Below are 15,684 nucleotides of genomic sequence, written 5' to 3' on the forward strand. Positions count from 1 at the left end.
GACAGGGTCTCATGCAGACCAAGTTGGTCTTTGATTTGCTTCGTAGCTTAGAAGACCTCTCTGCCTCCACCCACCTCTTCAAAGCTGGGACTAAGGCGGCGCACCACCACACTCGACTCTAGTCTTTTGAGACAGGGTCTCTAAATAATTCCAGCTTGTCTCTAACTCGTGGCGAGCCTCCTGTCTCAGCACCTGCCTCGGAAGAGCGCAGGAATTACAGGGGAGAACCAAGCTTGGCTAAGTGGATCCCAGCAGTCAGACCACAATCTGTGCAGGAAGCACTTCCAGCAAACCAGCCGGGATTTCTTTTTTTAACTGCGCATGCGTTTGGCCAATGCCAGCCAAACCGGAACTTAACCGTTGACCAAATGAAGGTTTAAATCCTCTGAGTAGTGACACAGAGCTGCGATGGCGCCCTCGGTTCTTTAAAGAACCTTGGGATAGGGCGAGCGCTAATCCCAGGCTGGGCTCCGATTGGTCGTCACAGCAGTCTGCAGTTGAGACGTTGCGTGACGACCGTGGTACCGCCCCTGCAGCGGGACTGGCCGGGCTTCTGGCCAATCAGCAGGCGCGGCGCGCCCTTTGGTTCCCTCCAGCGAGCGCTTGCCGCCTCGGTTCCCGCGACCCCAACGTCCCAGAGGCGGGGCCGCAGTCATCTGAGACGCTACCTGGATCCTGACTCTGCGTGCCCAACAAACGGGCCCAACAACCAAACCCTAGCTTGGCGGCGGCCGTGACAACAGCGACGGTGGATCTTTGAGCTCCTGATTCCCCGAGGCGCCCTACGGGCCCGGGAAGCACGGTGAGTAACAAGCGGCCTGTAAGGTCGGAGTTAGCGCGGTGGAACCGATGACCACAGGGCCGCCAGGGGAGAAAGAAGGCGGACCTCACTGCTAAAAAATGGGAAAGAAGTTTACATTGTGACGTGCCTCAGATTGACTTCACTGTAGAAATTTCTTGGAGACTGAAACCCTGATCCTTGCTTTTTTGCATTCTTTCTATCTGACCCAGACTGTGTAAGGAATCTATTACGTGTTTATAGTCCGTGGTCTACAGGAAGTAGACCTATGTCAAAAGTGAGGCGTGGACGTACAGTGTCTGAACACAAAGACAGTGATGTCACCCTGAGAGATTGCACATTCGTGTTGGGGGTTGGATGATAGGATTTAGTAGGAAATTCCAAAGGAAGGGGAGGACAGCCTGTGTAGTCCTATCGACTGCTGATAGTCGAGTTAGGACTGGAGGATGAGTGACCGGGGTTATGGTTGCAGTAATTGGGTAGGACCTTAATATGAAGGGTTTTTATTTTATATATGAAGAAAAGCTATTGACTTTCTAGTCAGGGGAAAAACTTGTACATAAACCCATTTGTGTCTGCACTGGAGGGACTTGTCAGTAAATCTGGCTGGGCTGAGGAGGACAGCTAAGGTGGGAGGCCAGAAAGAACTTTCTATGGGTAAGAGGGAGAAGAGGTGAGGGTGACTTGATGGTCCTCATTTGCTGCACAATGAAGACATTCCCTGAGCAGACTATTTTTGTTAGGTACAGGTTTGTACAGCTTTGGCTCCATTAGCTTTATAAGTAATACTATCAAGATGAGCTAGTTATCAAATCTCATTTGGTGGCTTTCAGATGAGAAAGACCTAATGCATGAAAGGAGAGACAGGCACTTAAGTCATTCCTGTTGGTGAGGAAAACTTATACTTTGTGGGGGTAGAGTTATCAGTGTGATTACTGATACCATGGCAGTCAACTGCTAAAGAAAGGCTTCTTTTAAAACAAGCAAACAAACAAACAAGAAAAACAAGCCTGTATTTCAAGAAGTTTCATATCTCTGGGATAAGTTTTAATTGATCCTTAAAGGTTATATCCAGTAGAACTTTGCTCTCCCAATATTTTTAGCCTTAGACTATATAGAAAAGGTCTCTTCTAAATGACTTACACCTTTGTTAGTAATCCTCTATCTTGAGTCAGATGATTCATTTTTTAAATTTTTCATTAGTGTTTAAAATGTATTTATTGTGTGTTCATGTGTGTGCATGTGCACATGTATGCTGCAGTGTGCATGTGGAGGTCTGAGGATGACTTTCAGGAGTCGGCTCCTTCTGCCAGTAGGTCCTCGGAATCGATCAAACTCAGGCTGTTAGTTTTGACAGCAAGCACTTTTAGCCTCTGAGCCATCTTACGTAAGGCCCTAAGATTGTTATCTATTGTTAGCATTGCTGTTGTGCTATGTATGTGATATGTGCATGTGAGAGCAGAAGTCTGTCCCACTGTGTGCATGTGGAGATCAAAGGACAACGTTCCAGAGTCTGTTCTTTGTTTCCACCTCGAATTCTGAGAACTGAATCATTAGCCTTGCGACAGCAACTACTAAGCCTCTTTGTCTACCTCAGACAAGATTTTTTTTTCTGAAACCGAAACAATGCGTAGAAGATTAAAAAAAATTAAGACTTAAAAAGTACATATGTGCTGGCTGGGCTTGGTAGTGTGCACCTGTATCCCAGCACTTGAAGGGGGGTGAGGAACACATGATCCCCAGAAAGCCCAAACAGGAAACTTCATGATACATTTTTATAAACAACTAAAATGAACATATGCATCAACAGACTGGCTCTTGTGACAATGAACAGGAAGATCTCTGTCCCCACAAACCGACTTGTTTTGGGTTTGGATATAGTCACACTTAACTGGATATTCTCACTAGTGTTTTGTACACCTGTAGTTTCCACCTCTTTTTAGTTTCAAGTCCATATGTCTAATTTCCAACTGGATAGGTTCGTTCAGTACTAATGAACAAAATGTATAACCCTGACAGAAATCACTATGTAGACCAGGCTGGCCTCAAACCTAGAGGTCCATCTACCTGCCTCTACCTGCCTCTGCCAAGTGCTGGGATTAAAGTTCTGTGCCACAAAACCTTGTGTTTAAAAAAAAATGAACGGAAGGAAGAGATTTGGGGAAACAAATGTGCTTCCTAAATGAATAGGTGTATTTGTTGCTAAATTAAATATTGAGGTTACTTTATAGGCTGAATGACTCTGGAGTATAAAAGCAATCAAAATCTGTTAACATCGACTCGTTTATTTTTCTCTGTATTGTACATTGAATATAGGGCCTTACATAAAGTAGGCAAGAATGCTCCATCCTGTGATTTACATGCATTTAATCTTACTAATCTGCTACTTTTCATATAAGCAACTTAATTTTGCCAATTATTTTGTTACTATATGGTTAAGAATGGTCCTCATTTGCTACACAATGTTCTTCTATGCTTAACAATATTTCTTTATTTCTGTAAGGTACTGAGGATTACAAATTGACTAAATCACTCACCAAATATAGAGCCTGTAGTTCCTTCAGCCTGTAATTCCAGATGAATACCAGGTACAGAAATTTTATTTTATTGAGTATATATTTAGATGTTTTGTTATCTATGTGTATGAGTGTTTTGCCTATATGTATGTATTGGCAACATATACATTTCTGGTGCCCAAGAAGGCCAGAAGAAGTATCTGATCCCTCGGAATTGGAGCTATAGTTGGTTGTGAGCTACCTGTAAGTGCCAGGAAATAAATCTGGGTCTTCTGCTAGAGCAGCAAGTACTCTTAATCGTGAGCCATTTATCTCTCCAGGACCCGTTTTAGTTTTTTGAGCCAAAAGCTACATAGCGTGACTGGCCCCACACTCCCTCACTCAGTTCTTCTGCCTCACCCTCCCCGTAGCTAGGATAATAGGCACGTGCCACTGTGCCGGGCTGTGTGTTTAGTTATTTGGTGGATGTCTTGCCGTATTGCTGAGGCTGATCTTAAACAACAAACTCATTTTAATACTTCTTCCTCAGCCTCTCAAGCTTTGGGGCCGCAGGTGTACGCTGCCATGCCTGCCTTCAAAATATTTCCTTTTATTATAGCTACCCACATTAGCTTGCGAAGGAATACTGGAAGAGAAGAAAGAACACAGTCTTTAGAACCAGGAATATCTGGCTCCACAGTTAAAATGGTGGCCCCCTGGTCCAGTTCATTCACTGTGCCCCTCGCTGTATAATGAGGATGGTGATCACTTTCTAATTGATTCCCAGGAAGTAGTAAGAAGGCGTATTAAGTGGAAGGCATGGGCATATGTAGGGAAGGACTTAGTAAGTTCTAGCTCCCTTTCCTCTTACACTTAATGACATAGACTTTTTTTTTTTTAATTTGGTAAGAAATTATCTGAACTGAGGCTATAAAATAGAAGATTGCTCATTTCCACCCTAGAGGAATGGAAAGTTTTTGGAGTTCCTGCTTTCTAAGCACCGGGTCCTTGGTGGTAATCTTCTCACATTGGCCAACCCAAGATCCTCCATGTTTCCTGAAGTGATTCTTTTTCCGTAGAGTAGGGAGGAGGAGCTGGCCACCTGTCCCTGCTGTTCTTAGTCTGTTATTCCATGGGGGACCTGGCAACCTGGCTTAGGTGGTTTAGTTCTTTGGACCATTATTTCCCCCCTAGAGAAGAGCAATTAATGCTGCCATATGGATTTTTTTCTTCTTCTAAACTATAGTTATGCCCATGGGGAGCTCTTATATTCTCTGTTGCTTCCTTTGTGCCAGATGTTTTGGATGAAGACAATAAGAAACGTGGCCCAGGGAGGCTCTCATATTTCTTTTACTTTAATCCTGACCCTTCTGTATCATACTGCTGTAGTTTTTTTCTTTTTTTAATTTGTTTGTTTTGAGATGGGGTCTCTCTACGTAGCCCTGGCTGTCCTGAAACTCACTATGTAGACGAGATTGGCTTCAAACTCAGAGATCTGCTTCCCTCTGCCTCCCAAGTGCTGGGATTAAAGGTGTGTGCCACCATGCCTGGCCCCATATAGTATTTTTTTAATGAACATAAAATACAGCATAGAGATATTCAATCTGTTGTCATATAATTTATAAGTAGTATCGTTAGGATTTTAGCTGGCATGACTCTTCATTGTACTAAGGAAATAAACCCAAAGTATTATTATTGTTTGATCTTTAAAGGTACTATGAACCGTGGAAATGAGGGGAAAAAAAGACAGCACTGAACACTTAACAATGAATTAGAGATAATTTTAAGGCATTTTATATATGTGTTCAATATTCAGCATAACTTCAAGAAAGCATTGGTGGTCTTTTTTGTCATAATCAAGTCCTTAACATGGCTACCCATAGCTTTTTTTTTTTTTTTTTTTTTTTGGCTGGCCTGGTATTTCTAGTCTTGGCCTTGTAAGGACTTAGAATGCCTGGCAAAGAGAATTAACTTTCTTATAAAATATATACTTTTTTGCTTTTCTTTGTACTTTAATTGTTGGTTTTTTAAAGGTTTCCTTCAAGCAAGATGGTACCTTTCCATTTTCCCCCATCAAAATTGGCACTTTGGAACCCAATGCCAATTGGAGAGTGCATCTACTTGCATCTCAGTTACTACAGGTATGTTTCTCTTTTCAGGTCAAGCCAGGGTAAGCTGAGTCAGAATATGTAAGACAGACTTGATTGATGTTATTACTAATTACAAGTTGGGCTACCTAAATCCCAAAGTCCAAGTTTTTTTCTTTTGTGTGTGTGTGTCTTTGTCCCCACTGGTGGAAGCCAAAGGTTGGTGTCCAGTGTCTTCTATTGTTCTCACCTTCTCTTTTGAATCAGGATCTCACTAGCTCTGGAGCTTGCCTCTCAGGGAGCCTGCTGGCCACCTCACCCCCTCCTCCCCCAACCACGAGGGGAGACCGATGGTGCCACTGCACCCATCTTTTATGTGGATGTAGAAGAGCCACAGTCAGGCCCTTGTGCTTGTGTGGTAGGAACCATTTCCCCAGACTGTAAAATCTGAAGCTTGAACTGGCAAGATGGTGAAGTGGGTAAAGACACTTGCCCTCAAAACCTGAAGCTTACTGCGCATCCACAAGAGACTATACAGTGGTCCATTCTATATTTTTATCTAAATACAAAATATAGTTATATTAAAATTACCTTCAGACTCTAAGATATTTGTAAACATCAGTGAACTTAAGTGTTTAGATTTGAGTTCCATCTCCCAGATCTTGTATGTGCAAATATTCCCAAACCTGAAGTTGTTGTGGTCCCAGGTATTCAGGAAACGATGCTCAATCTGTGCTGTTTTAAAAACTTTCTCACTTAAAGTTTGTATCAGATAAAAATTCCATCTGCTTATTAAGTTTTCCTTATGCTTTTGAGAAATAATCTCTCTCTTTTAAAAAAATATTTATTTATTTTATGTTTTTAAGTGCACTGTAGCTGTCTTCAGACACACACCAGAAGAGGGCATCGAATCCCATTACAGATGGTTGTGAGCCACCATGTGGTTTCTTGGAATTGAACTCTGGACCTCTGGAAGAGCAGTCAGTGCTCTTATCTGAGCCATCTCTCCAGCCTGATTCATTTTACTTTTAATCACATTAGTACAGGTGCCAGAAGAGGCCAGATCCCCTTTAACTCGAATTACAGGTGATTGTGAGCCATCTGATGGTGCTGGGATTGAACTCAGGTCCTCTGGAAGGGCAGTATGAGCTCTTATCTACTAAGCCATCTCCTCAGCCTCCACCCCCTACCCATTCCCTCCCTTTTAAAGACAGGATCTTGTCTTGCTACATAGCTCTAGCTGGCTTGAATCTGATCACTATGTAGATCAGATTGGCCTCAAATTCTGAGGTGCCTGCACCTCCTGAGTTCTGAGATTAAGGGTTTATGCCACCATGACTAGCTGTTTTGTTTGAAATATATTTATGTTATGTATTCAAGAATGCTGAGATCAGACATAAATGATATATAAAGAAAAGAATGTGACTGTTTTTGTCAATCTTTATTTACGGAAACATCAGCTTCCTAGTTTGTCAGTTTGTATTCTGGCCCAGGTTAGGCAAGAACCTGGGGTGGCGTTTGTGCCTTTTTTGTCAGCTTATGGCCAGTCTGGTTTCCAGGTGTCCTTGTCTTCCTCTTGCCGTTTACAGGGTTTCTTGACTAGGGATCTCTAGATGATTGTCTTTGTGTACAGTCTTAAAATTCTTTGTTACATTTTAGTCAGTACTTTTATAGAAGGTTTTTGTTTAATGTGGCTATTTCCTAAGGTGGACATTAGGCATACCACGTTCAGAAAAGACTTTTCTTATTTTTCAGAAAGCCAAAGCTTATGGTAACTGAAAAGGCCATCCGACTTGCTTATCGTCATGCTAAGCAGAATAAAAAAAATGTGCCATGCTTCTTACTTGGTTCTCTCACAGTGGATGAAGGTAATATGTTGTAAAATAAAGAAACACACACACACACACACACATACACACACATGCACGCACACACGGGCGCGCTCAGGCTGTTATAGAATATACATTGGTTTCAGCTGGCTATTGCATGTGCTTTTGCTAATTTCTTTGCTGTACATCATGGATATAAATATGAGTAAAACTACCCATTACAGAATTCATGGGGTAGTCACCTGGTAGACTACATAAGCTATCATTTTTTAGGTAAGATTTTACTATGATAAAAATATTTTTGCTGAAATGTAGTTCTGCTTGGTGGTTTTATGTTTTTAATTAGCATGTTATATAATAGAAATATTTCTGTTCTGCAGATGAAGAAGGTGTGACATTGACCATAGATCGCTTTGATCCTGGTCGAGAAATACCTGAATGCTTAGAAAGAACTCCTACTGCTTCTCTTCCTGGAGATTTTTTGATTCCCTGCAGAGTTCATATTCAAGGACTTGGTTCAAGGGATGTGATAGTTCATAATGCAGATGACTTCAGTTCAGCTTTAAAGGTGAAATTTATTGATAACATTCTTTTTTTATAATAGTCTTTAGTTTTTAAAATTATGACATAATTGCACCATCTTCCCCTGTTCTCCCTCCAACTCCTCTTGTGTGCATCCCCTCACGCTCTGAAATTTATGACCTTTCAAAAAGTTATTGTTAAGGACACACATACACATAATTTCAGCCTACTCTATATAATGTTACCTCAGCACTGACTGCTTCATATTGGATAACCAATTAGTGTGCAGTTCCCAAAGGAAGACTGTCTCCTACTCCCAACCTTTCCCAGTTGCCCGTAGCTCTTTGTCTAAGGTTGAGATCTCATAAGATTTCTCCCTGTCATGTTAGCATGTCTGTGGATGTTGTCATCATTTGGGACTTACTTAGGCAGCCATGTTGATGAGACTTCATTAATGCAGCCTATCTGACATTTCTAGTAGAAACAGTCTCACATGAAATGTCCTGTTCTCCGGCTCTTAACAATTTTTCTGTCCTCTTCAGCAGTGACTCCTGAGCCTTAGGTGCAGGAGCTGTGTTATAGGTGTTCTATTTAGGACTTATTCTTTCTGCATTTTGATCAGTTGTGGTTTTCTGTAATGGTCTCCTGTTACAAAGAAAAGTTTTTTTGAGGTGTAAGGGTTACATGTACCTGTGTATAGAGGATAAATATTTAAAATGTACTTAGTTTAGGAATTATGCAGTTTAGTAAACTTGCAGTTGAAGGTTTTCCAAAATCCATGATGTTTCTAGCCCTGGGTGGTTGGCCAGGTTTCTAGCCCCGGCATGACTTCCCTCTTGAGTGAGCCTGAAGTCCAATTAGAAAGCTGTTAATCACCACCAAGGTGCGTGCCCTGCTATTGCTTCCTTAGGGTTATGGTGCCTTTCTGGCCCTGTGGTTCATAGGTGTCATACCTAGGCAGGACTATTTGCTTGCCTTCCTTGGAAGTTTGTATGGCACGTTGTGGTGCTGTGAAAACTAATCCGTAGGTAGGATGTTTTGGCTCAGATCCAGCTCAGTGTCTCTGAATCCTGTGTCTGAAGTGTAGATGGCATTATTTTTAATTATATATGAGAATGATAGTGTGTGTAGCTTATAGTATTTTGATGAGTCATACAGATTTGAGAATTATTTGTAATGTGTGATTGAATCATTGTGGATTTAAAAATCAAAGGTAACGTGGTTTCTTGAGACTAGAGATGGCTACTATTCCAGAAGAGGAAGCAGTGGGAGCAAGACAGAAAGAAGGTCTAGGAAGTGCTCAGGGGTTCTAATGGTATATAGACTTTCGCTAAGGGCAATTAGACTGGAGTATACATTTGCTTAAATTATAGAGAGCTTTATTGGAGAGCTTTATACACATTTCTTTTGTGTTAGAGATTTCTGAAAAGAAACAGTTGTGTCAGATCTGATCAAGCAGGCTCACTGAAGTCAGAGAATGATGATTGACTAGGTTGGATGTATATTAGTGTGTGTGTGTGTGTGTGTGTGTGTGTACACTAATATACATGCAGTGGTAGCTGTAAGAATAAAAAGGACACAGTAGATATGGCTAAATATGGAAAAGAAGAGCTACCCTGATTTGGATAATGAGGAAGGAACCAAAAAGGAGTGAGTGATTGAGATTCCCTAAGGCTGAGTCATAATTGCGTCCTATACCCCAGCACCCCACTGTAGTAAAACTTATTAGGGGCGATAATTACCCAACATGAATTTAAAGAGCTGCTAGGACATCCAAGTTGGAAATTTATGTTGGAGCTGAGTACTTGCTTTGATTAAATTATTCACATAATCTTTCATCATGTGAAAGAAATAAGAAGTGAAATGTTGTGAATTAGAATTAATTTTGTTAATGTAAGATATCATAGAGGCATATGTAGCAATGTTAAATGAACTTTAAAGATATGGATGCACTTCAAAGTTTTAAAATAATTATATAATATTGATTCCTCAGGCTTTACAATACCATGTGTGTAGCAAAGATTTCTTGGACTGTGGAAAGTTGCTTTGCCTACGAGCCCAAATCACCCCCAGGGAGAGTTTAGATGGTGTGGATTTTAACTTGCAATGGACAGCAGTAACTCTAGCAAATTCCTTCAAGTGTGTGCCTGTGAAGCCTATCCCCATTATCCCTACAGCACTTGCAAGAAACCTAAGTAGTAATTTGAATATTTCTCAAGTTCAGGGAACCTATAAACATGGGTAAGTAAAAGATCCATTCGTCTAAGCTTTAAGGATTGATTGAATTAATATATTTTTCAATAATACTAATTCCTATAGTCAGTTTACAGGTCAGAGATCCATCTCCTTTTAGGGAAAGTGGGTTTTATGTTGTGTTCTCATACTCTTTGGCAGTATTAGAAGAATGTCATGTACAGAGGATTAGTTATCCCTCCCTTAATGCAGTTCCTTTCACTGAAAAGTCACATTTGTCCTATCAAGTTGCCTGGAGACTTGCATTCACTTTTTTCAGTAGCATAGTTGGTTCTGAAATTGTCCTCTTTAGTGTTAACACTATTTACAAGTAATATGTAAGTAAACTTGAATAAAATATTTTAAGTATGTAATTCTAAATGACTATTTTAATAGGTCAAAACATTGCACATATTGTCTTTGTGGCTTCTTTTTCATCCACTACCAAAAATAGAGTTTTGTTTAAATGAAACGGAGTTTCAAGACTCGGTCTGCATTTTGAGGGTTGAAAGCACACACTTGAAGTTATTCTTACTTAAGTTTCTTCTGCTTAGATATATTACTATGGATGAAACTCGCAAACTGTTACTTTTGCTGCAATCAGATCCCAAGGTCTCTTCTCTCCCGTTAGTGGGAATGTGAGTATTAGTCTACCTAAGAAAACCTCTCGGCTTAGTGTGGATCCAGATAATCGGGAAAATCGTTGGCTTTTATGTGTGGTTGGGTTTTTTTGTTCCTCTTGTTGGTTTGTTGTTTTGGTTTTGTGTGTGTGTGTTTGTTTTTTGAGGCAGAGCCTTTCTGTGTAGCCCTGGCTGGCCTGGAACTCACAGAACCTCTTGCTTCCAGAGTGCTGGGATTAAAGGACTGTGCCACCTCATCTGGTTTGAGCTCTTTTTATAAAGCTACAAAAGCTGGTGCTGCTTAAGCTTCAGTATTTTAATATTAATCAGCTAAATAATATTTCTGAATCCTAGTTGAAGTTGAAGGTCTCCAGCCTTCTCATTAAATTTGTCTTTATAGAGAATCCAGGATTCAACATAATAAAATTTAAAATCTGTTGAAGGCAGTCGTACAGAAAGTTCCTTTAATGTTAATGTTTTTTTTTCTTTACAGTTAGTGTGTTAATGACATTGAGAAAGATGATTCAGAAACTCATATTTATTCAGTGTCGATTAGGTGTTTTAGTGTGCATAGCATGTTTGGTTCTGTGTTAGGGCTTAAAACCCCTTCTCAAAGAATTTAAACTCAAAGTCAGGTGATATTCACACAGAGAGAGAGAGAGAGAGAGAGAGAGAGAGAGAGATCACGAAAAAGAAAAGGTATTTGCAAATGCAAAATAGTAATCAACAATTAGTATATGATTTACCTATGAAATGAACACTGAAAAATAAACATAGTGCCTGTGGCTGGGCAGTGAGGGCATGCACCTTTAATCTCTTCACTTTTGAGGCAGACACAGACAGATCTCTGTGAGTTCAAGTTCACCCTGGTCTACAGAGCAAGTTCTAGAACAGCCAAGGCCACACAGAGAAACTGTCTTAACAGAACAAAACAAAATTTAATTAAAAAGAAGTAATTATAGCATTTTTGTCTGTTTTTTGAGGCTGGATTTCTCAGGGTAGCCCTTGCTGTCCTGGACCTTATTCTGTAGACTAGGTTGGCCCTAAACTCAGAGATCTGCTTGCCTCTGCCTCCCAAGTGCTGGGAATAAAAGCATGTGCCACCACCACCTGGCAGTTGTGGGCATTTTCTTGTAAGGTATCTCTACATTTTGGGATACCTCTATGTATATATTACAGCACTTTAACCTCTCCACAATTCCTAGTTTTAGGCACAAACTTTGGTCTCCTCTGATTGTGTTCCTTTCCAGTCCATGCTCACTTATTTAGATACCTGTGATGCCCCCCATAGACCTCTTTTCTCTCCCACATCCAAATGGAAGAGATAAACACCATGGACTTGGCTCTTCCTGTATGTACATGTGATGTATTTATGTTGCCATAGATACCAGTGTAGTCTGCCTCTGAATTGGCAATGTGATTTTTTTTTTTTATTTGTCAAGTTTTTAATGTACTACTGTTGCTCATCAAGGATCGATCTTGGAAAGCGTGTGATCCGAAGTTTGTAAATTTTAAATAACTATAGTGGGTTTTCTTTTTATTTTGAGGTAAGCTCTCCCTGTGTAGCCCTGCTACCCTAGAATTTGCCTCAGCCTCTAACAGTTGGGATTATAGCTGCATGCCACCATACTTGACTGATGATATACTTTCTGTCTTTCTTTTAGCTGGCTGGCTGGAATTATACATGTCTATAGCCCTCAGGTATGGGCTTGCTGCTTGAGATACATGTTCAGTTCTTCCATTCAGGAAAGGCAAGTGATGTTTTATATTATTTTAGTTTGATTGCTTCTGTTTATAGTGTATTGGTTTCAGTTAAAATTCATACACTGCTTTAGTACATAATAAATGTGTACTTTTAAGGAAAATAAGCCTCATATTAAATAAAACTAAACAGTAAGAAGGTAAGCGTATAGCGATCATATAGGATGTGTTAACTTGAGAGGCACTGAGTGAAAGATCACACAGTAAGCATGCTAGTGTGGCTAGACAGGACAGAGAGGCAGGATGCTAGCTCAAGAAAGATGAATGGAAAGTCTTTGTTTGCTTTTTCTTCAGTCTTTTGAGACAGGGTCTTAATCTGTGGCCAAGATGGTTTTGAACTCCGTGTGTGGCCCAGATTGACTTTGAACTCAAGGCAGTCTTAACTGCCCTAGCCTCTTTGAGTGTTAGATCTATAGGTGTGAGCTGTTATTTCAGGTTACAGACGCATTGACAGTCTTTGCTAATCTAATAGAAGCATGCTCTTTTCCAGCATTTATGACATTTCTTGCACTATGCTTCTTTCTCATATTTCTCATGTCTGTGTAAGAATGCTTGATCTTTGAACTGGACTTACAGACAGTCATGAGCTGACATGTGGATGCTGGGAATTGAACTTGAGTCCTTTGAAAGAGCTGCCAGTGCACTTAACTATTGAGGCATCTCTCCAGACCCCAACACCCTTTTAATTCTTTTATTTTGTTGTGTTGTGTATTTTGTTTTAGGTGTGTTTTACCTTCATGCTTGTCTCTATATATACTATTTGCATACTTGGTGCCCATGGAGACCAGAAGAGAGCACTCACTGTACCCCCGGAACTGGAGGTACAGGTGGTTGTGAACTACCAGCTGGATGCTGGGAATTGAACCCAGGTCCTCTAGAAGAGCAGCAAGTGCTCTTAACTGCTGAGCCATCTCTCTAGCCCCAACCCCAAGGTTATTTTGTTTGTTTTTTGTTTTTTAGTCAAATTCCTCCCTTTTCTTTCTTACTTAGGAACTTCACATTTAGGAGTATAAATAAAAGAAGCCCTGTCTTTTTTTTCTGATGCTTTTATAGTTATACTTTATATATTTGATTCAGCTTTCCAAGTGAATTTTATTTATTTGTACTCAAACAAGCCAGACATAATGAAGCAGATTACCTGTGATCCTAGCACTGGGAGCCTAGGGCAGAAGGACCAGTTTTAGGCCAGCCTGAGCTACATAACAAGTTCCAAGCCAGCCTACATTATCTGAGTCCTTGCCCCAGAAACAAAAAGAGAGGATGTTAAGTGTTTTCTTTGTTTTTAAGTTTTTATCATTATTTTATGGGTGTTTTATCTTACATGTTTGTCTGTGCATCACATGTGTTCCTTGTGTTCATGGAAAAGAGGGCATCCAGTGCCATCGGACTGGAGTTACAGGTGGTTGTGAACCAACCTGTGGGCGCTGGGTATGGAACCCAGGCTCTACAAGAGGATTGAGCGCTCTTAACCACTGAGCCATCTCTTCAGGGTGCTAAATGTTAATTATTGGTTCTTTTCTATGATATAGTACAGTTAAGTTTTATTACCAATTATTCATCTTGTTTTAAGTTTCTATAGTCAGGAGATGTTCAGTAAAAGCTCAGGGGGTGCTGAATTCCTGGACTCAAGTGATCATTTTTACACTTGCAAGTGAGATGTGCATACCATTGTGTGATTGTGTGTGCATTCTTGAGATCTTCTCTCTCTCTCTCTCTCTCTCTCTCTCTCTCTCTCTCTCTCTCTGAAGTGGAAGCTGGGTGGGGAAGTTTTCATTTTCCATTTCATATATTCCTGTTTTCTTTGATGTTTTACAAAGAGTGTTTATATATTTTATTATAGAATTTTTTTATTAAAAAATTAGTAACTTTGGGGGCTGGAGGGATGTCTCAGTGGTTAAGAGCGCTGACTGCACTTACAGAGAGTTCTGGTTTGATTCCCAGTACCCTCATACTGGCTCTCTGCCTCCAAGGGCATCAGGCCTGCGTGGTGTGCAGGTACACATATGCAGATTAACATTTATATACATAAAAATAAATAAGTTTATTTTTTAAATTGTTAGCATTAAAAGGTAAGCTACATGCTTTAAATGAGCCACTAACTAGATTGGGAAACTTACCCAGGAGATCTTTCATTATAACGTTATTATCACAAAAATTTAATTCAATGCTATTTTTTTGTTTAGGGTTTTTTCAGAATCTGGAAATTTCATCATAGTTCTTTATTCATTGACACATAAGGAGCCTGAGTTTTATGAGTGCCTTCCTTGTGAGAGTAGGACGCCCGACCTTCAGTTTCAGTTACTAACCAACAAGGAGACTTTGCATCTTTTCAATGTAAGTGCTTATGCTACCTGTGTTGTGTTATTTTTCTCATCACTCAGACCAAAATATCTGACATAAACCAGGAAGGGGGGAGTCTTATTACAGCTCACAGATCAGGGACTTCAGTCTGTGCATGGTTGTCTGGTTGCATATGCTAAAGCAGGCCATCGTGGTAGCAGGACTGTGGGATAGAAGAGAGACACTCACTTCCTGGCTACCCTGGAAGTGGCGCATCAGGAGCATAGACACGCCCCTGTCCTTCCTCCATTCAGTCAGGGCTTCAGCCACTAAGATGATACCAAGTGCACTCTGGGTGTGTCTTCATCACTTAGTCCACTCTGGAAACACCTTCACCAATGGCAAGCAGAGATGCCCCACCCATGGAGGTGAATCAACTAAAAATTTACCATCAGTTCTTGTCCTTCTAGTCATTGTTTTTCAGTAGCTTATTCACTGTATTATTTTGTACTGTTGAGGATTAGTTTTTATTGTTGTGTTTTTGTTTTATTGTTTTTGTTTTTCTGTAAACAGCCCTGGCTGTCCTGAACTCACTCTATAGACCAGGCTGGCCTCGAACTCACAGAGATCTGCCTGCTTCTGCTTCCCAAGTGCTAGGATTAAAGGCTTACACCATCATGCCCAGCTGAGGATTAATTTTTGATGTTTTTCTTGTTGTCACTTATTTTTTAACACATGGCTATAATTAATAATATATAAAAGATTTTCGTGGGAGCGAGAGATATGGCTGAGTGGTTAAGAGCTTCAGTGACTGTTTTCCAGAGGACCTGGGTTTAGTTTCCCAGCCATCCCCTAGTGCCTCACAACAATCTGTAATTCCAGCCCTAGGAGATGCAATAAGATAATGTAAAAATGCATCTAGGAGCCCAGCCAACTGGGTCAGGCTTTTAATCCCAGTACTCAGTAGGCAGAAAGCAGTCTTAGTTCAGAGGCTAGCCTATGTTCCAGGAGAGCCAGGCATTTGTTTTAAGACCTTGTCTCTAAAAATAAAGTAAATGA

At 40.5% G+C, this 15,684-nt stretch overlaps 1 protein-coding gene across 8 annotated transcripts in view; it reads left to right on the forward strand.

Moving 5' to 3' along the window:
- The first annotated feature begins 562 nt into the window (after positions 1-562).
- Positions 563-15,684, forward strand: part of Stil (Scl/Tal1 interrupting locus) — a 43,096-nt gene continuing 27,974 nt past the window's right edge. For 4 of the 8 annotated variants that reach the window (NM_001304553.1, NM_009185.3, NM_001304555.1 and 1 more), the window contains exons 1-9: positions 573-802; positions 3,303-3,387; positions 5,328-5,435; positions 7,137-7,249; positions 7,591-7,778; positions 9,726-9,973; positions 10,519-10,602; positions 12,249-12,335; positions 14,529-14,679. Coding sequence is in view for 7 of the 8 variants with exons in the window: in NM_009185.3 (NP_033211.2) it covers positions 3,377-3,387; positions 5,328-5,435; positions 7,137-7,249; positions 7,591-7,778; positions 9,726-9,973; positions 10,519-10,602; positions 12,249-12,335; positions 14,529-14,679 (990 nt within the window). In the remaining variant the exon portion in view is untranslated. Of the gene's footprint in view, positions 803-3,302; positions 3,388-5,327; positions 5,436-7,136; positions 7,250-7,590; positions 7,779-9,725; positions 9,974-10,518; positions 10,603-12,248; positions 12,336-14,528; positions 14,680-15,684 lie in introns of all 8 variants that reach the window. The other 4 variants (XM_006502907.3, XM_017320088.1, NM_001304551.1 and 1 more) reach the window with 4 other exon arrangements.

Source organism: Mus musculus, chromosome 4, assembly GCF_000001635.26.
Source record: "Mus musculus strain C57BL/6J chromosome 4, GRCm38.p6 C57BL/6J".
Classification (NCBI taxonomy): domain Eukaryota; kingdom Metazoa; phylum Chordata; class Mammalia; order Rodentia; family Muridae; genus Mus; species Mus musculus.